A 27,874-nucleotide genomic window follows, 5' to 3' on the forward strand; every position below is an offset into this window, starting at 1 on the left:
TATCACCACCACCGTATCATCAGCAGCCCCATTTTACAGATGAAGAAACTGAGGCTCATGACAGTTCATGACTGGCCCAAATCTCCCAACTGGGAAGTGGACGAGGCGAAGACTCGAAGCCAGGCCTGATTCCGAAGTCTGTAGGCTCTGCCTTGCTCTGCCAGTCTGTAAATGGGGGCCGTCGAGGTGGGTGGCGCTGTGACATGGAGACTGCAGCACGGCGGGAAAAGGAGGGGCGGTAGGACAAGGCGGCGGGCCGGCTCGAGCTCCTCTTGGCAGCCTGCGCGGCCTGGAGCCCGGAGAGGGGCGCCTGGTTCTCATCACGCGCGCGGCGGGCGGGGCGGAGGCGAGGCGCCGGCACAAAGGGCCGCCGTCGAGCTGCCTAGACCCACGCAGGGAGCCGCGCTGGGACCCCGGCAGGGACCTCGGGCAGCCCCGCCCTGCTCTGCCCCGCCCCTGCGGCGGCCCCTAGTCGGTGGCCCGGCAGCGCCGCCCGCGTCTCTCCCTCGTCTCTTGTCTCTCGTAGTCTCCAGCCTCAGTTTCGCCCGTCTCTCGGGCACCTCCTCTCCCTGTCTCTCCCGCCTCCTCCCGGAGATGAAGCTGGGGTCGGCGCCCCGGGCTAACCTCTTCCAGGGCTAGGCGGGCGCCTGGGGACTGTACCGGACAGACTCTTCCGCGGACCGACTGACCAGGCGCCCAGGAGAGGAGCAGCCGCTGCGGCTTGTAGCCCATCACCATGGTAACGCCTGCAAGGCCTGGACCACCTCCCTCTATCTTCTTTTGGTGGGGCTCTGAGGGGGTGTCTAGTGCAGACCCCGATCTATTATGTAGAGACGACCCTCAGTACCAGGGGTCTGTACTTAACTGCCCCTCACCATCAGTGGTGGGGTGGTGGGGAGGTGCAGGAGCCCAGCCCTGGTGATGCCCTCTCTGCATTCTGGGCCTCCCTTTCTCTATGTGTAAAGAGAATGCTATAAGACGGGATGACTTGTAATCTTTGATATTGTCCCATCGCACGGCTCTGGAATCCTGGCTCTTGGGCCTTGGACTAAACTTGGGGAGGTGTTGCATTTCAGACTTGGGCCTGAGCGTCAGATATGCCTACTGTCCCCCTAGGGGATTTGGATGGAGATGGGGGATAAAGACCCCTCCCAGCCTAGTCATACCGTGCAGGGCAAAGAGGGTTAAGGGTGCAGAGTGGAGAGGAGGAAGTTGCTCACCAAAACTTGGGATGATTTTGCTGTTTTAGATTCAGGACAGAAAGTCAGATATGCACATTGTCTTGATTTGAGGTGCTCCCATGGGAACTGGGTGGGTGGTAAGCTTGTGGGGGAGGGAGTGGGAGGGCAATACCCTCCATACTGTGACTTCCTGGGCTGGCACCTCAAGGTTGAGACGAAGCATGCGTGTGTCCGTGTGTGTGTGTGTGTGTGTGTGTGTGTGTTTGAACAGAGAATGAAAGAAAAGTCTGTTTTCAGAGAATCCCAGCCCAGCTCCAGAAAGGGCCAGGACCCTTGGGCGGATTCACACTAATTCACAGGAGTGGTGGGGATTTGGAAAAGGGCTGTAAAGACAGGCCAGGGCTTTAATCCCTTGACTGGGATGGACTGTGCTGCATTTGTGTGAGTTTTCACTATGTGCACATCCACACGCAGAAGAATTCTATCTAGAGACGTGTTTACACACACACGCAGAGCTGACTCACACTGCTGAACACACATGCCCTCTCACACAATGCAAGCCTTGTCCACCTGTTCTCCCATACTGCTAAAATATGGGCACACACCTGCGTACACACCAGACATATTGCAAACCCAGGCTCCTAAATTCATACACCAGCAGGGCAGGTGTACACACACATTGCTCTTGGAGCTGTTTGGTAATAATCATCAGGAGCTAATGTTATTCACCTCTCACCACAGGCAAGGCCTCGCACGACGCAATTTACATGCAGGAGCTCTTGTAACTCACACCACCTCTAAGAGTAAACCTGCTGGAATCTCCACCGCACAGATGGAGACCTGAGGGTTGGGACCTTAAGTGGCTGCCCAGGTTACCCTATCAGGAAGTCGGAATTAGGACAGTGTGAATTCTGAACCTGTGCTCAGCGGTCACCCCAGAGCCACCCCAGAGGCAGCGGCACCACATGGTGGTCACTAAACCTTGCCTAGTTTTAAACCTAAACTCAGTTGCTAGTTTTAGAATCCAGAAACTCTTTTGTTGAACCCCAGGCCTTAAGATCAAGGGTCAGGCACTGGGTGTTCCTCTCAAAGGATGAGCAACTCTTTCCTGAATGGGAATGATGGACAGAATTCCTTCCCACCATTGTCTTTAAATATTAAAGGTTGTCTCTTGCCCACTTGTTTGGCCTCCTCACCTTTGTACTCCAGACGCTCTGACCTTGGAGCCTCTTATGTTTCATACTCCCTCCTGCGAAAGGGCCTTTGCACATGCTGTCCTGTTGGGTGGAACCCTTTCCCTAATGAATCCTGTACATCTCTACCCAAATGTCACCTCCTCAGGAAAGCCTTTCTTGATTTCTCCCACTCTCTAGCATGCCATATATCTCTCCATAACACCCATCACAGTTATAATTTTTGTGGGATGATTTAATTAATGACTATCTAGCATTCTGAGGCAGCCCAGTGTCAGAACATCTTATAACAAAGGGGTTTAGGGTTTATCCAATCCCACGTTGCCAACATTTTTGTATCATCATAACAATTTTTGCATATTCACGTAGTCCTGGATAAGGTATTATAAGGAAACAATAAAACCACTAGTTATTATTTGCTTAATATTTTTCTTTAAATCAACTTACTTTATACATATACTTTAAACATATATTTAAATAGGAAATTTTATATCAGGGCCATGGAAAGTCATCCATTGTCAGAAACAGATAGTAACTATAAAAACATGTACAGCAAAAGCAAATCCGTGTTAGAAAATTCTGGCTGGATGAGGTTGGCTGTGGATGATTCAAGCCCAAGGACTGCTTTCTTTTTGTTAAAAGGAATAATGACTAAGTGTTGAGAGATATTAAAGATATATTGAGCTGAGACTTTCTCTTTGGTGTCGTCAAGAAGGCCAGAAGAGAATTGGAGTAACTTTCTTACTGTGATTTGACATCGAGTTCATGTCCTCCCCAAATCGTCTTGTGGGTCACCTGTGATCCCATCCCATGCTTTGAGAAAAACTAGCTAAGTCCAATCCAATTCATTCAACATTGCCAAAGTACTGACTTCATGGTGGTCCCCCAGAGCACCTACTGTGTGCTAGGCCTTGTGTAAGGAGCAGGGGGAGAGATGTGAAAGCCCTGGTTCCTTCCTTGGGGGCTTGCAGTTAATGGGGAAGGCGGGCCCACTCACTGAAGATTCTGGGATGTGTGATGGACGCTAGGAATCTAACCCTTTGCATGAAAGCACATATGCAATGAGAAGAGAAGAGATACAGATGGAACAGAGCTCTGAAGCGTGGGAGGGAGTTCACCCAGTCCACGGAGGGATGCACTGCTTCCCAAAGTGAGGTACCCACCATGAGTCCTTGGAGGGGAGACTTCCGATGGCACTTAGATGAATATTTTTTTATTTTCAGCTTCTCATCTTAATGAGTATTAGGAAGTGATGTTAACAACACAAGCACATGATAATAAATACAAACAAATGCATTAAAGTTGAAAATGAATTGACAAAGAGATGAATATGAAGTAAATAATAAACAATATTAACTAAACAATAAATGAGGACACGTGAACAGTAAGAAAAACTCATGAATGCAGCACGTGGGTGATTGCAGAGCTCTGGCTAGAGTGTAAAGTGTGTTGGAAAAAGTAGGAAAGGTATGCTGAGGGTAGACTGATGGGCCACCAATGCCAGGCTGAGTTGCTAAGGCAATGGGGAGCCACTCAAGGTTGTTGAGCAGTAGAGGGTCACAAAGGCCACTGCAGTGGTCAAAGGGAAGCCTCGCCTGGTAGCAGGGAGCCTGGAGAAGAGGCAGAAGAGTTGGTAGTTATATGCATAGGTTCATACCCCAGTTCTACCGTTTACTGGAGGTGGAGACTTGGGCTCAGTTTCTTAATCTGTAAAATGGGAATAAAAATACCCATCCGCTAGACTTGTTGGGAAGATGAAATAAAATAATACATGCAAGGTACTTAGCACTAATACAGAAACCTTGCTCAGAAAGAAGAAACTCTAGTTATAATCGTTAACATCATGTGGCTTTGGAGGAAGATGGTGAGCCTCAGGGCAGGGCAAAGGGGACAGGAGAGAAAGGAACTAAAAACAAACAAACAAACAAAAAGCAAAGCCTCAGAGAGGTAGGTGAAGAGACCTGCTGAAAATCGCACAGATGATACGTGACAGAGCTGGATGGACATGGGTCTTCTGACACCCACTTGCTTCTCAGTTCACTGAAACTGGGCTGTTTTTCCAGTTTCTGAAAGTTTTTTTTTTTTTTTTTTTTTTTAAATAAGGAGCCAATTCTCACTCATACCTCCACCCACACAAAAATAAAAAGGATTTAAAGCAGGAGAAGTTTTAGTTGGATGAGAGCGAGAACTTCCTGGCAGCCAGAGCACCAGAATGCTGGTTTAAGAATCTCCAGCCTAGAGAAGTTCAAGAGGAATGTCCCAGGTCATTGAAACTGGTGGTCACCACCTGACACCCCCTGAGTTGTATCTGGCTCACAGATATGTTTGTTTTGGCCACCACGAATAGTAACAATTGGGGGGGGGGGTTACTAAGGGATCAGCAGGTCAAGCCTTGCTGGGCTACGGCAACACTCGGCTAAAGCTGATGAGATGAGGTATGTGCCTCAGGCTCCACTACTCCCTTTTGTTCCCTGACAGTGAGGGTGACTGTCAGGGGCCACTCACCAAGGGGCTAGAGGGGTTGTTTTCTCACACTCAGCTCACTCTGTCTTCCATGTCACCTGTCAGGCCCCTGAGGGCATCTGCATGTGCAGCTGCTGGGTTAGACTCTCCCTGGGCCTGAGTAGAGAGATGGATGAGACAGATCTTTTTAAACTTTCTCACCAACTGAAGAGTAACTGATCCCACGTAAAAACCACATCTTAATACTGAACCTTCCTGCACCTGATCATGCCTTGAATTCTAGAATGGATTATGCCTTGAATTCTAGAATGGCCCTTCCAGCTGGAAGGGCCCCTGGAGATAGATAAGTCCAATGTCCCCATTTTATATGTGGAGAAACTGAGGCCAAGGTCACCTTGTGAGTCAAAGGTGGAATCCCACCTTCTCGAAGCATTTCTGCCACAGAGGAGAGCAGGTGTTGAAGGCAGCCCTAGGACACTGCCGACCGCGACTTTTTTCAACCCTCTGTCTTCCCAAGCTAGGAGGTGCTGATGCTGAGTGATTCTAAGATCTTTGCCTGGTGGAGCAAATGAGTAAATCTGAACCTTTAAGAAAAGTTCAGCTGACATCTCAGGAAGCCCGACTAACAACATCTGGTGAGACCATTTAAAAAGAGGGCCAGCCTTAAAAATATATACAACCGCACTTTTATTTTTCCCTCCCGGATGATAAAAGCTCTACAAGCTGGTTACAGAATGTTTGGAAAATCCAGCAAACTATGAAGAAAATGAAAACGGTGCCTTACAAGGCCCTGCCCGTCACAGCCCTCAGGGGGAGCCAGTTTAACACTCTTTGATGGCTTCTTGGCTTACACACGATTTTTCACAGTGGAGATCAGACCACATGGGAAGTTTTCTTTTTAAAAAATTCCAATAATCAGAAGAGCAGTTCGTTACTTTTGGGGTGGGAGTGGGGGTGATGGAAATCCCGGATATTGATCTGGGTAGTGATTATAAGGGTACATACATAGGTAAACATGTATCCACCTGTGCACTTCATGTTTGTTTATTTTACTATATAAAGATAATACTTAAGAGTACAATAATAATTGAGGCACATTGCAAAGACATTGAGACAGAAGTATACAAAAACATTCCTCTTTTTTCTTCCTGTGCCCAGATGGAACTGCTGAGAACAGATACTTCTCTATGTCTTTCCGTAGCATGACAAGGTCCCCATGTCAGTCTAGAAGGTCCATCAGCATCATCTACCTGGGTGCCAGCCCTGTGGGCTGGGTGTAGCTAGTCCCTTGGAGGGTGCCTTCTCTGGCCCTGAGTTGCAGGGGAGGGGCCTGGAGGCTGCAGACTGGCTCTGGCTTGTCTCACCTCTTCCTTTCCAGCTTCACGCTGTCTCCTGCCGAGGAATAGTTAAAGGCCCAGCCAGGCTGTGCTCACTGGGAAGGAATGGAAACATGTCGATTAAGTTTCACGGAAATCATTTTGAGGGGCCCACGTCTGGCCAACGGTGTTTGGGTTCCTGTGGTCCCAGGCTAGGCTGCCCGGTTGATTGTGAGTGAAGAGTGGCCAGCTTTCCTTCCTGCAGCTGCCAGGGTCCTTCACGACATGCTTCCCCCAATACTTGGAAGTCTTATGAACCCCTGGGGTTCAAGCCTGTAGCAGGTAATGCTCTGGCCAAGGGCTCGGAGTCCTGTTAACTTGGAACATTCTTCCTCGTTACTGGCTGCTCCTTAAATGGTTACAGTGTGTGCGGCCAGCTGAGCCAATTTGTGAAAGCCAAGGGCATCCCAGTCTGCGAGCCTTAGTCTCTGAGAGGTAAACAACTTCTTTAGGCCCCATTAGAAACAGCGCAGGACAGGCAGTTGGAAAGGCCACCCCCCAAGGCTGGAGGCTGCTGGTGGCCCCAAAGGAGATGAGTCCCCAGGGTATCGGGAAAGAGGGCAGACTTGGCTGATTCAGACCTGGCTTGGATCCTGGCTCTGTCTTCTCTTTTCTGTGATCTTGGGCAAGAGCAGCCTCAGTTGTTTTATCTGCAAAATGGAATGTTCCAATTAGGCCCTAGCATCATTGTGTGGCTAAGCAAGTGGGTGTGAGGAGAGGGCCTGGTGCACAGCAGGTGCCTGGAAACTGTTGTTATTCTTGGAGTGACCAGGTAGAGACCAGGAAAGGGAAGATGTCTTTACACAGAAGCTGTAACTTGAGCTTTGCCTGACAGGATGAGTAAAAATAAATAATAATCAACAACAAGAGCAACAGCCACGTCTTTTATTTTTCTCAAGATGCTCTGTATCCGTTATCTCCTTGTATCTCCAGAACAATCTCAGAGCGAGACAGGATAGGAACTAGAATCCCCATTTACAGAAGAGGAAACTGAGGCATGTCAAGGAAGAGCTAGTTTAGCTCCTTGCTCCCAGAGGTTGGGATGTAGACGCAGTTGGGACACAGGTTATCACAGACTGGAGCTAAGCCACATGGAATCATGTGGTGAGAGAGTCGGTCCCTTTTGAATTCTCCTCTCACCTTCTGTGGACCCCGAGAGAAAGCCTCTCTGGGGTTGATGTGTTAACCCCTTTCTAACGTAAGGCAACCTCACTTTGAAAGAAAGAGAAGACTTACTGAGCCTTTAGCAGGTGGTCAGATGTCCCTCGAATTTAATGGCAGTATTTGTTTTCCTTATTTACTTTTTATTTTGGAAAATAGTTTATGTTTATAGAAATAGAACAGTAAAAATAAAACATACTTTATATAATAAATGTGAATTTATTATCTATTTATATAAAGTATACACTATAGCTATGATAATAATAAGTTACATATATTTATAGAAATGAAATAATATGAAAACCACCCAATGCATCATTAGGTTTTTTTGCCAGTTGATACTGATTTTTCCATTTAAAGTGGTGATATAATAATAATATAATATGACCACAAAAATAGCAGTGATGCGTGTTGTTGACGAGCGCCAGTCCTGTGCAGAGAATTTACATGTATTATCTCATTCAATCTCGCTCAACTCTTTAAGGTGAGTGTGATGACAATCTCTAGTTTTACTGAAGACAAAATTGAGGCAGAGAGGTAAGTAATTTGCCAGGTCTAATATCAGCAAGTGACAGAGCCAGAACTTGAACTTGGGCAGTCTGGCTATATTCTCATAACCAGTACGGTGACATAGAGTCTCCTTTTAAAATGCAATTATGTACGTTTTTTTTAAAAAAGTGAGTGGATTTAAAGAAAAATAGTAAGTGCTAATAGCACCAATGGTACTAGGATATGCTAAAATTCATGAAGGTGACAGTGAACGACTGAATTTCCCAAAACTAAATGAAACAAACCTAGCCCAATTCCATGTGCACACAAGAGGCTCAGAGAGGAAAGACATTTACCCAAGGGCACACAGTAAAGTGGAACCCAAGGGAGCCAAGGCCCCGGGAGAGGCTAGGTAGAGTGGGGAGGGCATGTGGCAGGGGAGGGGCGCTGGCCTAATTGACCCAGTGTGTCTGTGTGTTCATAGATGTCAGACATGGCCTTCCAACTCCCTGTCCCTGGTCCCACTGCTGTCATTAGGATTGCACAGGTGAGGGGTATGTTTTGGGGTTGGACCTTATTTGGAGGGGTATTAGTAGAGGTTACCAGGCCAGATGAGAGGTTACCAGACCAGACTGCCAAATTGAAGACCCCTATCCACCTCATTGTGAAAACAGCCCCACCTGGGGCTATCAAGTGGACTTTCAACATTAAGTACCTGTAGTCCATTGTCCCTTTTGAGCTTACCACCATGACAGTGCCAGGTCCCTCTTTCCTTCAGAGTGAGGGCGACAGACATCCATTCATTCATTCTACAAAGAACGATCGAGGGCCTGCCCTGTGCCCAGCGCCATGTGGAGACTGAGACACAGTGGTGACCCTGGCATTTGTCTGAATGCCCTGGGCCAGTGTCCTATTTTCCAGTCTCCTGACATTAGAATGCTGGGATCGAGAAAGGCCATCTTCCTCCTCCTCTGAGTCATTTTATTTCCTTGTCTCCAGAGGCGGAATTTATAAAAATGAGGATTCTTATTGATTCTTCTCTTCCTTTACATCCCTTAGAAATAGATGGACTCAGAGCATGCAACCAGTCTGGGGCAACTATTAGGCTTTTTAATGGCTTCCATTAGGCTTTTTAGGAGTTGAAAATCATAACCATGGATTCTATTACTGTACCTCGGTGGGAACCTCTGGCCTTGTCTAGCTTGGCCATTTTACAGATGGAAAAACTGTGGTTGAGGGACAGACATGTTGTTCATCCTTCCACGACATTTACCGAGCTCCTATTTTGTGCCAGCGGCTGAAGACCCGAGAGGAATAGGAGCCGGTGCCTGCTGTATTCGTTTCTGTTGCGGTTGAAGCAAATGGTCACAAACTTAATAACTTGAAGCAACATGAACTGGTCATCCTGCAGTTCTATAGATCAGAAGTCAAACTCAGGTCTCGCTGGGCTCGCATCAAGGTGCTAGCAGGCTGCCTTCTTTTCTGGAGATTGTACTGGAGAATCGGTTCGCTTGCCTTTTCCAGCTTCTACGTGCTAGGAGCCGCCTACATTCCTTGGCTCTGCCTCCATTTTCAAAGCTAGCACCATCCCCTCTCACTGATCCTTCTTCCATAGTTGCATTTCCCTCTGACTCTAGCCTCTTCTGCACTCTCTTGCACTTTTGAGGACCTTGTGATTGGATTGGACCCACCTAGAAAATCCAGGATCATCTTCCTATTTTAAGGTCAGCTGATCAGCAACCTTTATTCCATCTGCAACATTCATTCCTCTTTGCCACGTAAGGTAAGAGGTTCACAGGTTCCAGAGATGAGGATATGGGCATATTTGGGAACCATTATTCTGCTGACCATTCCTGTCCTCAGAGAGCCCAGAACCCACGGAGGGAAACAACAATCCATGTGGGAACAACTGTGATAATGGCACCATTGAAGCCCAGAAAAGGGGGCACTTGACCCAGGGGGATGGGAGGAGGTAAGTGAGAGAAAATCTGGAAGAGACGAGGGCTGACCTGAATCTTGAAGAACGAGAATGAGTCAGCCAAGTGAAGAGGGAGTGAACGCGGAAGGTCTCCGGGGAAGGAACAGCATGTGCAAAGTCCTGGAGATGAGTGAGAGAATGCATGTGTCACCGTGAGAGGCAGTGAGGCTGGCGATGAGGCTGGGTTGGTGCTCAGTGGCTAGGTCATGGGGCATCTGAACGCCTGGTGGCGGGATGCTTTCTGAAGGCAGTGGGGAGTCTTTGAGAGTTTTAAGCAGAGACTGACGAGGTCAGGTTTGTATTTGAAAAAGGTCACTCTGGGGTCCCGGTGGAGAATGACTGGCAGTCAGGCTGACTAGAGGTTGGGAGCCAATGAAGAAGTGATTCATGGACCAGGTGATGGAGGCCTGGATCGGGGCAGGGGCGGGGAAACAGAGCAGAACGAGTACGTTTTTGAGCTTTTGTAAGTGAGAAGACTATATAAGATATGGCTGAGAGTTGTTTGTGGGCAGGGGAGGCAGGAGTGGAGGGCAGGATGATGAGCTGGATATATGACCCTGGAGCTCATATATCAATTATATCAACTAGTATTAATTAGTTACTGCTGTGTAAAAAATCACACCAAAACTCAGTAGTAAAAAACAGCCATCAATTATTATCACTCAGGCACCTGAATGCTGACTAGGGGTTTTGAGATCTAGGCTGGGCTTCACTGATAGTTCTACTTCTAACTATAGGTCTTCAGGTCAGCCAAGTGGTGGGATTTGGAGATGCTGTCCTCTCCTCCCTCTGACCCTGACCTGGGTGCATCCCCAAATTCCTCCACCCCACCTTGGAGCAGCGGATGACATTTGAGCAAAGACCTGCAGGAGGCGAGGGAATGAGGATGTCTTGAGGGAGAATATTCTAGGCAGAGGGAGCAGCCAGTGCAAAGGCCCTGAGGTGGGATTGTGCCGAGTGTGTTTGAGGAACATGAAGGAAGGCTAATGTGGCTGGAAGGGGTGACTGAGGGGGAGGGGGCAGGAGAGGAGGTCACAGAGACAGCAGGGGCCTTAGTCACATGGGGCCTGGAAGATCATGGGAAGTGGACACTACGTTTACTGTTATAGCTACTGTAATTTTTTATCCTCTCCCCCTGCCCCCCACAGGACCCCCCATCCCTGGACGCAGCCATCCAGCATGCCCTGGCAGGCCTCTATCCTCCTTTTGAGGCCACGGCGCCCACTATCCTGGGGCAGGTGTTCCGTCTCCTGGATTCAGACTTCGGGGGGGATGGGCTGAGCTTCCTCCTGGATTTCCTCATCCCTGCCAAGCGCCTGTGTGAGCAAGTACGAGAAGCAGCCTGTGTAAGTTGGAAGGGATGCCCCCTACATGGAGCAGGAAGGTCACGGCCCTTTGTTCTCTGACATCCAGGAGCCCATCACATTTACACTTTCACTAGCAGGGAGGAAGGTCTGGGTAAAGGACATCCTTGTGGGTTCCCTGGCCCCCAGGAGCCTGCCCAGGGGCTGGCATTGTGGGCATCACCAGACTGCTTTGGCTGGAGTGGGGCAGCTTCAGTGGAAACAGCAGAGAATGTTCCAGATCTTCCCTGGAGCCCTTGAGTCCTTAGGATTCACACTTTTACCCCAGGAGACGCCTTCAAACTCAGATCTCAGGGAGGCCTCTCCTGAAGCGAAATGGAAAGAAACATGTTTTAGGCAGGACACATTGGCTCCAAATGACAGATCCTTACTCAGACCTGGGCAAGGTGATCCAGCTTCAGGCCCAAGTTTATCCACTGATCAATCCCCTTAAGGACCCTTCTGTCTCTTGTTTCTTTTCTCTGCTTCTCCTTGCTTGCCAGCATCATTCTTACAGGCTAGATGTTCCCACAAGGCTGGAGCCCAGGGCAGCTCTGGGATCAAATCCTACCTTGGAGAGGAAAAGGAACTCTTCCCCATTAGCTGCACATAGAAAAATTGCAAGGAAGGATCCCGATTCGTCAGGGTTGGGTCTTAATATCTACGCCTGGACCAATCACTGCAGCCAGATGAATGGAGAACCAGGATTGGCCAGGCTTGGGTCATATGCCTTCCTCTATGGTCAGAGGGTGGAGACTGTTTTAAGAGAAGACTAGGGAGAGGCCTTTGGAGACCAAACCTCAGATGCCCACTGCTGGAACTTGCCCACACCCTTCACAGGTTTGCCAACTGTGCCCTGCTCCACTGTTATTTAATGTCCATTCCCTGCCACCCCAGCCTCAAGACTCACTAAGAGGCTTTTAGGTCCCACCAGCCTTTCCTCAGTTGCTGATGCTTGCCAGGGACATAACACATCAGGAGCCAAATGTAAAGGTGGGACCTTGTGCATTCTTTCCAGGGGTAGAAAGAAATGGACTGTGGCAGCTAAAAGGTCAGGCTTAAGAGCCAGAATTAGAGATGGTTGGAGCTGAAAGGAACTTGAAATCATTCATTTAATGTGCTTAGCTCACAGAGATAGCTCTGTACACATTCATTGTTATTGTAGGAGAAGGATGATTCTCATTGGCAGCCAACTCCCACAAATCCACATTGCATTATTTCACGTGCATCCTTACCCATCATTATTTCTTCTCCCTGACAAGCTATACCACTGCCCACTTCCGTTATTTGGCCGTTAAAACTACATTTGTACTGTCCTCTTCCCCATTTCTCCCAGGGACAAGGGTCACAACCTTTTGATTTCTTTATTTTTAATTATAGGTGACTTTAATTTAATTGTAATTAGAGGTGAATTTTTGTCACCTCAGAGCAGTGGGTAGTAGCATGGAATTAACAGTATGGCCTCAGGGTCATGTGAACCCAAGGATCACCTCCAGGCTCCATCACTATGAACTTGGGGGGTCCATATCACTGCTCTAAGCTTCGGTTTCCTTATGTGGAAAGTGGAAATATTAATAACACTGTACCTACCTCGCAGAAACACATAGCACAGAGCCTGGCATGCAGTAAGGGCTCAGTAGCTGCTGCCTGTGCCTATCCCATTTCCTCCTTTCTCCCTCTGAAATAAGAATGTGCTAGCCTCCATCTTTGCCTTCGTAACCACCAGCACCCAGAGGCAGACAGCTACCCTCCGAGGAAGTCTAGTGGGGCTTGGGGACAGATACAGCTGACTCCAAACATAAAGGTCTAGGCATAGTCCTGCTTTTACCACATGTCAGCTGGGTGACTACACATCCATTTCACCTCTTTCACCTCTCTGAGCCCCATTTTCCTCATATAGAAAGTGGGAATAATAATGCTTATTATAATGAACTGGCTGCACCACAGAGTTCCAATGAGAGTCAAGCGAGATGGTCGTAACCATGATCTCGGTGGTGCTTTGCTATTTGCAAAATACTGCTGGGCTATTCTGTCTCCTTCAGTGAGAAGGTGAGGAAAGCATGTGGCAAACAGCAGAGGGTGAAGTGAAAGGGGTGGAATACCCCGCAGACTTGTGGGCTTTATGGATATGCAGCTTCTCTGAGGCAGCTGGGTCGACAGTGTAACTGATACGAGCTAGTTTATCAACTTGGGGTACAAGTATGGTCAGGCCTCGTTATTTCTCCAACCAATAATTCCAGGAAACACCTGCTTCATTAGAAGGAAGTTCAGTGTTCCCCATACACATTCAAATTATGTAAGATTATCCAGGATTTACTCAATCTACAGGAATCAGACTCTTTTCCGAAAGCCAGGTGGAGAAAGACCTGTTGTCAGTTTGATGGAGTGTTGTTTCTGTAGTTGCCACATGGTGTCATTGTTGGACACGGGTCCTGCACAGCCCAGTGAAGAGGCTCAACTAAGTGGAAGACGGGGGTCCAGACAGACTCCAGGAAGACTCGCTGTGTCTGTCCATGCAGAGAATTGCCGGCACCTTCTGTTAAACAAACAAAATTTTTTTTAAATTTTGCCTCCCCTGCCATGTTGTTACCCCTAATGCAAAATGAATAAACAATAAACAAATAAATAAAGAATAAACATTCAGGCCTGGGAGAGTGGAATGTCTTTTTCAAGCTCATCTAGAAAGTTATGGACAGGGTCATATTTCCTGACTTTTCACTCAGTGTTGCTTCTACTTCACTCTGTAATCTCTCTCCTTAAAAATTAGAGAATGGTATAAAAGCAGTAAATGGTCTTTTTTATTTTTAAATTGAAAAATTTCCACAATTTTCCAAAGAGTGAATGCTGTCAAAAAGAGAGGGAATTAATATTTATTGAACATGTATCTATTACATGCCAGGCATTATGTTGGTTTAATATATATATATATATATATATACATATATATATATATATATACATATATATATATATGTATATATATATGTCAATCATTATAGTTCATCCTCATACCAGCCCAATGATACCAATATGTATCGTTATTCCTATCTGAAAATAGGAAAAATGAGGCCCGAAGAAGTTAAATAATTTGCACAAATGAATGATTCAGACCTTGGAATCCATGTCTCCCTAAAATGGACGGCTCCGACTTGAGCTGGGTTGAGAGGAATTTTAGAAAGGTGCGGGGAAGAAGAGCTGATCCTCATGGGAAAGGTGCTTGCTGACCAGGGCCTGGCACTCCGAGCTTTTCTCCCTTGGGCCAGTAGGCTAGCAGGTATTTTCAAGGCCAGGGCCAGGACTAGGATGAGGCAAGAGGCCCCAAAGGTGCAGTATTTCAGAGATGCTCACTCTCGGGCTGTGAGGCTTGCAGGACCCCGAGACTGAGGCCTCCTAAGATGCTGCATCCTAGCTTCTCTCTTGCCTCACCCAAGTCAGCGACCTGTTCAAGATTCCTTCTGGGAGGGGGAAGGAAGTAGACCCATGGGCGGGGCTTTCAGGGCCAGATTCTCTGACATCATCCCCTTCTCTCCACAGGTCCCCTACTCGCACTGCCTCTTCTTGCATGAGGGCTGGCCGCTGTGCCTGCGGGATGAGGTTGTGGTCCATCTAGCACCCCTCAATCCCCTCTTATTACGCCAGGGTGACTTCTACCTTCAAGTCGAGCCCCAGGAGGAGCAGTCTGTCTGCATCGTGATCAAGTGCCTCTCCTTGGACCTCCGCACGGTGGACACAAAGCCTGTTCCTGCATCATCCTACCCTATACTTTTCACCCAAGAGTGGCTGGAGGCCATCAACAGTGACTTTGAGGGAAGTCCCCTACACAACTGCCTGGTAGCCTCTGAAGAGGGGATTGCCCCTGTGGCCTGGACCAAGATAACCAGCCCAGAGTTTGTGGATGACAGACCCCCGGCCGTGACTGCTCTCTCTCGGGTTTCAGGGTCCCTTCAGTTAGAGGCACTCGATTTGAGTGGCCCTCAAGAGTGTCACCAGGCCAGGTCCCCAGGAAGCCAGGTGCTTCTTAGCCGGAGCTTGGCCAAAGGTAAGGGCAGGACATCTGGGAGCAAGTATCCAGGACTCATCAAGGTGGAGCAAGCCGGGCCTGGGGAGGTGGCCTTCAGGATGGACGACATGGCCAGCCAGGACTTGGACGGAGACTATGTAGCTCTCCTGGACTTTTCCCAAGAAAGCAAAGGAGGGTCTCCCAGTAGGGAGGTGGAGACACCCAGTGGGTGTCCTCTTGGAGCACTGGAGGAGCTATCCGGAACTAAGGCAATACCTGTCTCTCAAAGGCTGCTGCCTCTCTCAGGGGCCAGCGGGGGACTTTCCTTGGAAAAACTGACTTGTGCAAAGCCAGCAAGCTTGGAGGAGGAGCCCTGCACTTTGGGCTTGAGGGGAAAGGTCGACCATAAAGCCTCCTCCCACAATTCAGAATGCCCGTCCCAAGAGCGCTATCTCAATGTCCTCGAGAAACCACTGCACTCTGCCACTGTCCTTGGGACAGGTGTCTCAGAAGAGCCAGCTGCCTCCAAGATGCAGGGGCCTCTGGGAAACCCAGAGGACATGGTCCAGTTCAGGCCTGGACCAAAACAAGCATCCTTTCCCTGTCTGTGCCCAGCTTCTCCTCCTGCTGCTCCAGCCCTTGAAACCAAGATGGGAAAGAGGACCAAACAGGGAAATGGGAGATTTCCCCAGTCTGTGACCGACAACTCCTCTTCCAGATCCCCAACTCCTGGGCTCAAATTCTCATTCTTGAAGGGGCAGAGGCAAGGCCCTGTGCCCCCTGAGAAAGCCTTGCTCCAGCATGACGGGCCCTGGAAGGTCTTGTTTTCACTCTACTCCCCGAAACCCAACCGAGCCAAGTACTTGGGGAAAGGTAAGGTGCCTACTTGCTCAGCTGGAGAGGCAAACTGTTCTCTGGATGGGATCAGGCTGTCAGGAATAGAGAACCACCTGAGCTGGCTCAGTCTCAGGAGTTTAGAGCACAGAGTGGCATGTCAAGAAGCTTGAAGTCTTTTGGGTCTGGAACTGAGCAAAGTACTATAACTGTCCTATGATGGCCTGAGTCCACGCCCCAGGTTCATCACACACTGGCTGGGTGACTTTGGTCAAGGACTTAACTTCTCAAAGTCCGAGTCTCCCTCTCTGAGCAATGGGGATCTCACCTGCCTCACAAAGTTGTTTTGAGGTTCAAAGAGACATGAGAAGCAAGGAGCTTACCACAGTGCCTGGCATATAGTAGGAAATCAATAGTCGTAAACTGTTATTATTAGTCAGAAGGTCAAAGAGAAAACATTTTCCCAGGAAAATCCATCTTTTGCTTAACACCCTTTTCTTTGTTGCTTTTTCCAGCTGGAACAACTCAGACCAAAACATCTGGCCTGGCTGCTGACTCAGGCCCACTGACTGGAGAAAAGGCTGGTTTCCCAGAAGCTTCCGCAGGCCCTCCAGGAAGAGGCCCTACTCTGGATGAGCAGCTGCCAGGGCCTGAGCCTAGGATTGGGGCACTGAGTGTGGAGATTGTCTACTCCAGGATAGCATTCCTGCCAGGTCCTGGGGTTATAGGGACTGGTGGAAGTGGAGGGGAGGGATCTGGGGATGGGGGGTTCCCTGAACATCCTCAGATGCTGGTGGCTGTGGGGGAAGACAGGGAAAGTTCTGGAGGCCTGTGCTCTGGACTGAGCCTCCCTGGAACTTAGATTCATCATCTTCCCAATGAAGGAGCTGGATTATATGAAAGCAGTTTCTAGGTTCCCATCCAAACATTTATCCATCCTAACATCCATCTGTCCATCCATCCATCCATCCATCCTTCCATCTACCTACCCATCTAAAAATCCAACTAGCCATCCATCCATCATCCATCCATCTAAACATCTATCCATCCATCCACCCACCTACCCATCCACACATCCATTTATCCATCCATCCACCATCCACCCATCCATCCATCTACCCACCCACTCATCCAAACATCCATCCATCCATCCTACTTTCAGTGAGGCACCCAAGGTAGTTGTCTTAGGTTTCCCAGAGAGAGGGATCCTTGGGAAAATGATTTGTTTTATTGAAGGTTGCTCTCAGGAAAAGAGGAGAGAGGGAAGCAGGGCAGGATTGGGGATGAGCTAAGCAAGGATGTGGCCTGATCCCACAGGGAGCTCTGGGGCATGAATTACAACACCGACCTGATTCTATCTTAAGGTGCAGGAGGCTGGCCTTTTTGTGCTTGAGTCTGTCGGTCATTAACCCAGGCTGATCCTGGGTCGGAATGCAAACTGAGCCAGTGCTCCAGTTCAGCAGAGGGCGATTCTTCAGAGAAAAGGGCATCTGCAAGCGATTTACAGCCAATACTTAAACACTGCTGGGGGATGGGTGCTCTGGCCTGATGAAGGCGTCTATGTGGGTCGTTAACAGCATCAAATACAGAGCGTGTTATCATTCCTGTTTAGTATTTATTCATCGTTGCAATAAATATTTATTGAACACCCACTGTGTACCAGGCCCTGAGTTTAGCACTGACGATTCAGCAGGGAACATGTCTGCTATGTTCTTTGCTTTCAGGATGTCTATATTCTAGTGGTGGAGAAAATTCAACAGGTTACTACAACAGGGCTTTGCAACTCAGTGTAGAAACATGGTGACCAGGCGCTATGGTGGGACAGATGTCTGTGTAACCCCAAAGCTCATTCCATAGGCTTTACTTCTCTGAGTGCCCAGGACAGAGGGAGTCCAGAGGAAGGAGAGGCTACCTCTGCATTGAGGAGGGGTTCAAGGATGAACTTTCTGAGGAGGTGGCTTTTGAGCAAGGTCTGGAAGGATGAAGAATTCAGAGTTCACAGGGGGAGGAAAGGGCATTTCATTTCAGGCAGAGGGACCAGAGACCTAGAGGCCACAGAGTCGGGTTCTGGTAGAGACAGTTCCAACGAAGTTCTCACTGCGTACATGTGTCCTCTCTCCTCCAGGTGGTCGGGACAAGGTGGGGCGGCCCCTACTTCTGGTGTCGACTATCCAGGAGGCCTGGGAGGCGCCATGGTGCACGGTCTCAGAGGTCACCAAGCTGCTGTCCTACCTGTGCACTGTCCCCAGGTAAGAGGCTGGACTGGCTGGCCACTCCATCGCCTCTGATCTCTCAGCCCACAGCCCAGGACCAGGCACCGAGTGGAGAGACACCATATCCTCCCATCCAGTTGTCGGTTCCTGGAGCCAGTCCCAAGCCAGATGCTTGGGGGAAAGCAGGACACACATAGTCCCTGTCATTGGGGGTTCCCAGGCTGGGGGGGAGATAGACGGCGTGCAAGAAACAAACCACGAACAAGCAACTCTCGGGAATTATTAGTGTGGTGACGAAAACAGAGGAATGTTGTAGATCCGTGATTCTCAAACTCAAGCATGCATCAGAGTCACCTGGAAGACTGTTAAAACAGTCCTCTAGAGTTTCTGATTCAGTAGGTCTGGGGTGGGGCCTGAGAATCTGCGTTTCTACCAAGTTTCCTGGTGATACTGATGCTGCTGGAGTGCAGACCACCTTTTGAGAACCACTGTTGTAGAGTGAGAAAGGTGGGGGTACTAATTCCAATTGGGACATCAGGGAAGGCTTCCCGGAGGAGGTGATAATTGAGCTGGCATCTGAATGATAAACATTTGTGGAACAAATGAAGGGTGAATGAGTGAATGCATGAATGAATGAGTGAGAGAGTGCATGATAGAATGAATGAGTGAATGATGCGTGACCCAGGCTGATTTCTAACAACCATCACGCCTGTTCCCCCCAACCCACCTCACCACCGTTCAGACTTCTTGTTGGACTGGCTGGAGAAGAGGCACCATCTTTTCCTCTGAGTTTCAGCCCCAGCCAGGGTGTTCTCAGAGGTGGTGTTTGCTATAGACCCCAACCCAACCTAGAGGTTCTTCTGCTAGGGGTAGGGGGTCGCGGGACTGATGGAAACCTTTGGAACCTTCTCCATGCACTCTACCCCATGGGAGCCATCACTGCCATCTGCTGGCCACTGAGATTTTCTTTCTCTTTTCCAAGGTTGAGTGGTTTCTCTGGCCCGGCAGGGAGGTGGGACCTCCTTTCCTGTGCTGAGAAGTGGCCAGAGTGGTAGACAAAACCCTGGAATCCCACCAACTTGCTGTGTGACCTTGGGGTGGTAACCTCCCCTCTCTGAGGCTCACGTGAATAAAGGGGATGACCAAATGGGCTCTGAGAACCAACTGTGGTCACAAGAGGTGGGGGTGAGGTGTAGTGTAAACTGTGGAGTGTGGAGTGCATGAGATTCCTGTGTGCTGGGCTTATTTTTCCCTCCTGCTTTAAACCAACATTGTTGGCACCTGCTCTGGGCCTGGCTTCATGCTGGGACATTCCAGGGACCCAGACACTGCTCACATCAAGTCTTGCGCTGTAGGCACCTCCAGGCTGGTGGCAGAGGCAGGTGTGGAAATAAACCGCTCTCCCCACACGGGCATAGTCCAAGGCAGGTGACGTGTGGGACATGAAGTCAGAGACCTGTCACCTCTGAGAGCCTCCTGTCACTGCCACGTTGCTGCTCTGTGCCTCAGTTTCCCCTTGGAGGATAGTAATTGTATCCTTCCTCTGCATAGTCACTGACTGCTGTACAGTGATGAATTCATCAGCCCTCACCACAGCCCCATGAGCCTAGCACCAGCATTATCCCCATTTACACATGGGAAACAGACTTCCCGGCAAGATGAGACAACTTGCCCAGGTGACCAGATACCAGAGACAGCAGTGCCCCAGCTCCACCCCCATTCTGGCCACTTCTGCTTTAGTCTGTGAACTGGCTAGTTGTAAGGCTTGGAAGCAATTGGGGTTATTTTCCCACACTGCCTGATTGTCAGAATGGCCAAGGGCATTTGGAAGCACACAGACTCCCTGGCTTCACCCCTTACCTGCCAGCCAGATGTCTGGGGGAATGGGTGGAGGTGGGGGTGAGGGTGAGGGATCGGTGTTATAACAAGTTCTGACAATTGGCTAGTTTGGGAGATTCTAAGGTAATCACTGAAAAGTGCAATGTGAACCAGTGAGGGTGTTTTAGCTGCACATAAAAAATTCCAATTCAAAATGTCTTATCTGATAAGGAAATGTATCATTCTGTGTCTCTGCCTTATAACTCTTTGTAGGAACTTTTAAGGGACAGACTGCCTTTCCCCAAAGACCCCTTGCAAACTTCCCCTCACATCTCATTGGCCAGAAACATGTTACATGACTCTTATCTAAACCATCATTGGCCAATGAAATTGGGTCCCTACTGTTGGCCTCAACCAATCATAAACTGGCCCCTGGAGTGTGTGTGTGTGTGTGTGTGTGTGTGTGTGTGTGTGTGTGTAGGGGGGAGGGGAGGACGGAGGCATGATCATCTGGAGGAGGTTGGATTCTTGAACACAAAAAGGGTGGGTGAATGCTGGGTGACTCACTCAGCATTGAGTGGCTTATAGTTTATGATTGGTAAGGTTTAAGAAAGGGCTGTGTGAGGTACTGGGGGAGCACAGAAGAGGGAGCAATGGACTCTGAAGAAGAATTCTGCAGGGCTTCCTGGAGGCAGGGGCATTGGATCTTGGTCTTGCAGGATAAAGGGTCCACCAATTCATCAAGGCTTCTAGCAGCCAGAAAACTCTGCTTTTCAGTAGGTCCTTCATCCTGAAGAGCCTGGTCTGGCCAGCAAGACTGCCAATTCTGTTTATCACCTGCAGGCCAGAAGATAAAATTAAGGGTCTGGCGATCGTGATTGATGCCAGGAAGCAGCCTCCACACCCTGGTCTGGTCAGTGCCCTGCAGGCCACCCAGGTGAGTGACAGATGGACAGCATCAGCCTAGCAAGTCTCAGGAGCACCAGGGCCCGTCTGATATTCACGGAGCCCAGGGGGCTCCGAGCTGGGGCCAGGGCTCCCAGGCGGGGACTCCTAGTTGCAGCTAGCAGAAACCCCAGCCCAAACAGGCTGAAAGACAAAAGTTGTTTATTGGTTCATGTGACTGAACAGTCCTGGGGTTAAATCCAACTTCAAGTATGGCTTGATTCAGGGGCTCCAATATCGTCACCAAGATCTGGTTCTTCTCTCTCCATTTCTGGCCCCATTCTCCTGGGAGAGTGCCTGTCTCGGCCAGGTCCCCCTCTTGGTGGCAGTCTTGCTCCTAGCACCTCTAACTGCAGCTGGTTTTTCATTCAAGTTCAGTAGGAATGCGTGCGCGATCCTTTTCCCAGAAGTCCTGACAAAAGTTTCTTCGTAGAGCTTTTTGGCTCAGATGTCCGTCCATCAGCCAATCTCTGTGGCCAGGGGAATGTGAGACTGATTGGCTTAGATTCAGGGCACATGAACCTCATGAACTGAGCCTGGGAGAGGGAAGAGATTCCTAAGTAGCAGGTATAAGCAGCAGAGTAAATGGTAGTTCAGCATATGCTTACCTCATGGTCGGATCTCCTCCTCCTCACTATGTAGGTGGGGAAACTGAGGACTGGAGGGGTCAGGTCATCTGGGAAGTTTACAACACAGCTTGGACCTGCTTCTCTCTTGGTGTCCAATGGTTCACCCTCCAAACATACCACACCAGGGTCCTAGGCTTGGGGAACCCCCCTTAGTGGGGAGGTTCAGAGGTCAGTGAAGACCTGGGCAGAGCAGCTCCGAAATCGTTCTCTTTGACAGGCTCTGGACCCAGCCTCCATTGGTGCCATGTTCTTCCTGGGGGAGAAGGAGAATGCCGTTCCGCTGGAAACATTACCTGACATCCAGGTGAGGGGGAGGCAGCATTGGCAGAGGTGGAATGGAGATGCTGGGCTTTCGCTGAGCTGGGGTGTAGAATTGCAGAAGTCACAAGATAGGAGAGGCCCTGAAACCATGCAGTGTAGGTCAACAAATACAAGGCCCAGATGGTACAACTCTTCAGCCCTGCCCCGGTGGCAGGAGCTTGCCAAATTAGTCACAAATTATTTCTCTCTGGCAATTCTAGCAACACCTGGTGGGCACCACCATGTGACTGAGAGCTGCACATGGCATGAAAACTATTTGAAAAGCTTCATTCAGTCAACCCCTCCCCCCCTTGCTTTCAGATGGGGAAAATGAGACCCAAGGCCACACAGCAAGCTGGAGGTAGAGGTGCCTTTTCCATCCGATCTTCCCATATTTCTCTACCTAGCTTCTTTCAGCATCTCCAACTCAGATGCAGAGTTGATTTGTGACTTAGCCGGGAAGAGCCCGACAGCTCCCTTTAATTAGTGCCATGTACCACCATCATGAGTGTGGGCACCCGCCCTCTGCCCTGCTTCAGGAAATGATTTTAAAGGCCTCCTTCTTCTTCCTGGTTAGTGACTAGGCCTTGTGAGCTAGAGATGTGCTCTTCAAGCTTGGATGAGTCACTGGGGCATCTCATCAAAGTGCAAGTTCCAATGAAGTAGTTCTGTCTGAGGCATTTCTAACAGACTCCTCGGTGAGGCGGCTGCGGCTGGTCCATGGACCACACTTGGAGGACCAGGGACAACAAGTGGGCCCCCAAACCACAGAAACTGCCCAATCCCAAGCTTAGATATCTGGAGCTGTTCATAGCATAAACCTCAAACTTCACTGCCTGGGTGAAGCAGTCACCTAGTCCCTCCTCCGTGTCTTAGGGGATACTGTAAGGATGTGATGACCTTTCTCAACAGCCTCAAGGAGGAGACACCACCTTGGTGAGTCACAAAAGAATAGTGTAAGGATTACAAAGAAATTACACGATAAGGGCCACCTTCAATCAGTGTGTGATTGCCTGGAGAGCAGGGCTGGGAAAGAACGAAGCTCAGAGGGAGCCAGTGCTGTGATTGATTAATGATGTCTGCCCTGGGCAGAGGCGAGGATAGTAGTAGTACAATGCTGTTTATTTGCCATTCCTTACCCAGGGTCTGGTTCTGAATTTTGATCTTTCAGAATTCCCAGAGACGATCCATTGCCCAGAAAGCAACTCTTAAAGCAAGGGCCAGCCTTACCTGTAGGAGGTAGAGTGGTGCTGGGGCTGGGATCTGGGCAGGACCTTCTCAAATGTCTGCCCCCACATGGAGTCCTCTGGTCCTCCTGACTTGCTTCTTTTGTCTCCAGGTAGAGGTGCTGACTTCCTTGAAGGCCCTCAGTCACCACGTGGACCCCAGTCAGCTGCCAACAGCCCTGGAAGGCCCCATCCCCTATTGCCACAGCGAGTGGGTGCAATTCTTTCAGGTGGCTACCATCACAGCCCTTAGGCCCGCACCCTCACTCCTTTTCTTCCTCCCTTCACTATCCTGTCCCGTGGATCCATCCGCACAGTCAGGTTCAAAACCAGTCACACAACAAACATTTATAACGAGGATGCAGAGTGGAATGATTGAGAGTTCAGGCTCTGGGGCCTGATTGCCTGGGTTCCAATTCCAGCTCTGCTGTGTGACCTTGGGTAAGTTATATACCTTCTCTGATTCCTTTTCCTCATCTATAAAATGGCGAGTAATAGTAGTAACTCCTCAGGGGGCTAGTGTGAGCAGTAATTGAGTTAATGTGGGTAAAGAGCTTAGAAGAGCATCTGGATCATGCTAAGAGCTATGTCTATGTTAACTGAAAATAAATTTATAGACATCTGCTCTGTGGACCCACACAACTCAGGAGCTCAGGGTCTGGTGGGGGAGGCAGACGTATTCCCTCGTGTAAGAGGGAGGAAATAAGGAAGCTGCCAGCGCTCGGCTCTATTCCTGTGTGATTTCAATCCCTCCTTACCACAACCCTGGGAGAGGGCATTTCATACCCTGTTTCATACATGAGAACACACAGGATGGGGCAGCTTGAATAACTGCGCACAAAAGATTACCAGCTTAAGCCACACCAACACCAGGCCCACCAATGCCCATTCAGGGCTTTCTCTAGACCAGGGCTGTGCATCCTCAGCGCTATTCACATTTGGGGCCAGATAATTCTCTGGTTTGGGGGCTGTCTTGTGCACTGTAGCACGATTAGCACCACCCCCGCCTCTACCCACTCTGACAGTAGCACCCCAGAAATGATGACAACCAATATGTTTCCAGACATGACCAGTATCCCCTGGGAGGGCAAAATCACCCCCGACTGAGAACCATTGGTCTATACTACCAGTCTATCACCTGGTGGTTTTCTATTAAAAATCCTATCTGTTTCAAAGTAGGCATTATGTTCAAAATTCAAATGGTACAAAAGGGTATCGGCTGAAAATTTTTCTTTCCTACTTGTCCCTCAGACCCCCAGTTCCCTTCTCCAGAGGCCTCCAGTTAAGGCAGTGGCTTTCGAACTACATTTTTATTTTACAATCTTCCCTTTAGATGAAATCTTACCTACAGACCCAGAATATAAAACTGGTAACGTTGATGACTACTATAAGACCCGGTCTTATTTTTGGGGAAACACGGTAACACTATACTCTGGTTACTATTCTAAGTGCCTTGACCAAATGAACCCATTTAATCCTCACACAAGCCTATAAGGCAGGAACTACTGTGATCCATTTCACAGAGGAAGAAGCGGGGGCACAGAGAGGTTAAGTAACTTGCCCAAGGCCTCACAGTGAGTAAGTGGTGGGGTTGGGCTGAAGTGGGACCCAGCAGAGGATGTTCCTCTCCCCTGCCCTCTCACTCCCCCTTCCTTCCTCTCCCCCAAGGGGTCCCCACTGGCTTGGGGATAGCTCAGGCCTGTCTTTCTTCTCCCTCTCTCATTTCCAGCATCATTTCCAGTGGTTCTCAAAGTGTGGTCCTTGGACCAGCCTTTCCAGCATCACCTGGGAACTTGTTGCAAATGCGCATTCTCAGGCCCCATCCCAAAGGAATTAAGTCAGAAATGGGGGGTGGGGTTCAGCAGTCTGGATATTAACCAGCTCTCCAGGTGATTCTGATGCAGCTAAAGTTTGAGAATCACCACCTCATGTTCCCCCTGTGTCCTCCTGGGTTGGGGAGGCACCCTCCTCACTGGCGTAGGCTGACACCCCCATTCTGGCCTTCCATCCTGCAGAAGTCAGACCCTTTCCTTGCTGATCTCCGCCAGGCCTCCTCTCTACTACAGGCTTCCATCAAGGAGTTTGAGAAGGGTGAGACCCCTGGAGGGGCACAGGTGAGCCAGGAGCATGGGGTGGGAAAGACACACCACACCCCAGATTCCACAGAACAGGGGCTCAGTGAAGGGGACAGCCAAGGTGGGCATGATCACCCGTTTTTCATTCATTCTTTTGACTGATATTTATTGGGTACTCACTATGTGCACCCAGAGGCCCAGCCTGGGGCAAACTGACTTGTCCCTGCCCTCATGGGGTTCATGGTACAGTGGTAGAAGCAGTCGTTTACAAAGCAAACAAAGAAATGGATATGTAGTTACAAATTGTGCTGAATGCCATCAAAGTAAGATTGAGAATAATGGAGAAGGAGGGAGGGCCTCCCTGAAGAGATGGTATTTAAATTGAGGTCTGAAGGATGAGAAGGAGACTGCGTGGGAATAGGAGGGGGACTGGGTTCCATGTGGAGGGCAAGCACGTGCAAAGGGCCTGAGGTGGGATTGTGCTTGGTATGTTCAGGAATAGCACAGAGGTCAGTGTGAAATAGGGTGAGATGGGGTGGGGGAGGTGAGAAGAAAGCTAGAGGGTCTTCTGGATCTAATGGGGGCGTATCAAAGAGGAGTTGGGTTGAGATTTCATTCTAAGAGGGGAGGGAAGCCACTGGAGAATTTTAAGGAGGGGGTTGATCAAATTTACACTTGGAGATACTTCCAGCTGCCATGTAGAGAACAGACTGCAGGGGGAGCCAGAGTGCAGCAGGAAGAACAACGAAGAGGCTGGGATGGGTGTCCCAGCAAGAGATGATGGCACTTGGACCAGTGAGGTTGCCATGGCGTTGAGAGGAGTGTCTTGAGGATATGTTTTAGAGATAGGAAGGATAGACTTTCTGTAGAACCTTGAATGTCCAACTGGGGGAGTCGGTATGATCTGGGCGGGAGGAGCCCTGGAAGGTTGTAGAGGGAGAGTGGGGATTGGGTCTCAGGCCACCTCCTTCCACTGGCAGGAAGCCTCCAGGTGTCTGAGCAAGTCCAAGTTGCTGATGGAGGCTGTACTGAGGGACCCAGGCCTGCTGGGCCTCCAACGGGAAGGCGGAGCCACCCTGGCCAGGCTGCAGCAGGAGGCCAGCAGGCTGGACTTCAACCCGGATGTCAGGTATGGACATCCAGGCTTTTCCTCTCCCACCCCCACCCTGTTTCCTGGCCTGGGAGCTTGGAGCTGGGGACACAGAGGGTGGGCCCCACAGATGCCCAGGATGGGGATGTTTGCAGGGCCCATATCCTGGGCTGAGGCCTTGGCAAGTACCCTGTCCCTTCTTTGCTGCCCTCCTACAGCCTTGGCTACCTTCAGGCTGGGATGGGCATCAGAGGACAGCCCTATATCTGCCTATATCTGGTCATCCTTACGGACCAAGCACTTTCTCTGACCCAGACGCTGAGCTGAGCCTGGCCAGGAGAACCTCACAGTGTGCCAGGGGTCTCAGAGCCACAGAACAAATAATATTATTCCTGGATAGGAACGATTTTCTTCAGTTTAGGGGGGGGGGGTGTTTGCAACTCAGTAATTAAATCAATCAGTAATTGGAAATATTTTATCTCTGCTAGAATAAACACAGTTCCAAAGTTTGCAAAGTCTTCTGAAGACAATTTTATTTAACCAACACCTAAACAGCCCTTCGTATGAGCACAACATTGCTTTAAGGGTTTTACAAATAGTAAGTCGTTTGATTCCCACCCATGAGGTGGATCCTGGTAGTATCCTCATTTTACAGTAGAGAAGCCCGCGTCACAGAGAGAGGTTAAGTGACTTGCCCAGGGTCACACAGCTGAGATGTGGTGGGGCCAAGACTTGAACCCAGGCAGCCTGGCCCAGAATCCTGCACACACCACCCCGAGCTGTGCCCACAGACAGAGTCCTGCTGATGTGAGCTCTGGGCGGCGGAGGGCCCTGGTGCTGGGTGTGGAGTCCTCTCCTTGTCCCTCACGCGATGTGGTGGGGCTGGCACTGTCATTCCCAGCATGTTTCCGCCTCACTGGCTGAACGCCAGCCCCTTCTTGTCCACTGGAGGCGCCTCCAGACCGCTGGCCGCCGGCAGCTCCACCAGGGGGCGCTGTAGTCCCATGTGAGCCGCTATGCGTGTTAGTTCTGCAGATGAGACCCTGGAGCTCCCGCCTACCGCCCCTTTCTCCCTCCCTCCCTCCGCCAGGCAGACTGGCATTTTCCATTTCGTTCAAGCACCCTGAGCCCTCATCGGGAAGGGCAGTGACCTGTGGGGAACGGCAGTCAGATGGGGAGGCCCAGAGCAAGGCTCCCTCCATGCAAGCAGGCTTTCCTTCCATGTCTTTTCCTTTTCCTTTGGAAGTAAGACCCTCCCCAGGGCGCAAGAGGATGAGGTGGGATTTGAAGGATGTTGGGAAAGCCCCGAGATTCCTCCCTTCGAGCAAGCTGTACCATACCTGGATCCCATACACGGTCCTCCGTTTATGCTGGCTTTGACCGTTTTTTAAAATTATGTGCAGAAAAAGTCCTGGACTGGGTTCCAATTCAGACTGCCATGCTTCATAGTCAGATCCTCTCTCTGGAACTCAGTTTTCCCATCTGTAAAATGGAGGCCAGGTGGGGAGTGGTTACAGCTACTCTTTATCACTGCAGTAGAAATAACAAGCAGTAACTAAC

General features: G+C 49.7%; 1 protein-coding gene across 1 annotated transcript in view; it reads left to right on the forward strand.

Annotated features, from left to right (window-relative positions):
* Positions 1–348: 348 nt before the first annotated feature.
* KIAA1755 overlaps positions 349–27,874 on the forward strand; it is a 36,541-nt gene continuing 9,015 nt past the window's right edge. Inside the window, exons 1-10 of the mRNA XM_081033653.1 lie at positions 349–739; positions 10,990–11,187; positions 14,719–16,057; positions 16,534–16,731; positions 18,144–18,267; positions 20,893–20,986; positions 21,841–21,927; positions 23,263–23,379; positions 25,165–25,263; positions 26,205–26,353. Of these exons, the coding sequence (XP_080889779.1) occupies positions 737–739; positions 10,990–11,187; positions 14,719–16,057; positions 16,534–16,731; positions 18,144–18,267; positions 20,893–20,986; positions 21,841–21,927; positions 23,263–23,379; positions 25,165–25,263; positions 26,205–26,353 (2,408 nt within the window). The 5' untranslated portion in view covers positions 349–736. The remainder of the gene's footprint in view (positions 740–10,989; positions 11,188–14,718; positions 16,058–16,533; positions 16,732–18,143; positions 18,268–20,892; positions 20,987–21,840; positions 21,928–23,262; positions 23,380–25,164; positions 25,264–26,204; positions 26,354–27,874) is intronic.

Source organism: Rhinolophus hipposideros (genome assembly GCF_964194185.1).
Source record: "Rhinolophus hipposideros genome assembly, chromosome: 22".
Taxonomy (NCBI): domain Eukaryota; kingdom Metazoa; phylum Chordata; class Mammalia; order Chiroptera; family Rhinolophidae; genus Rhinolophus; species Rhinolophus hipposideros.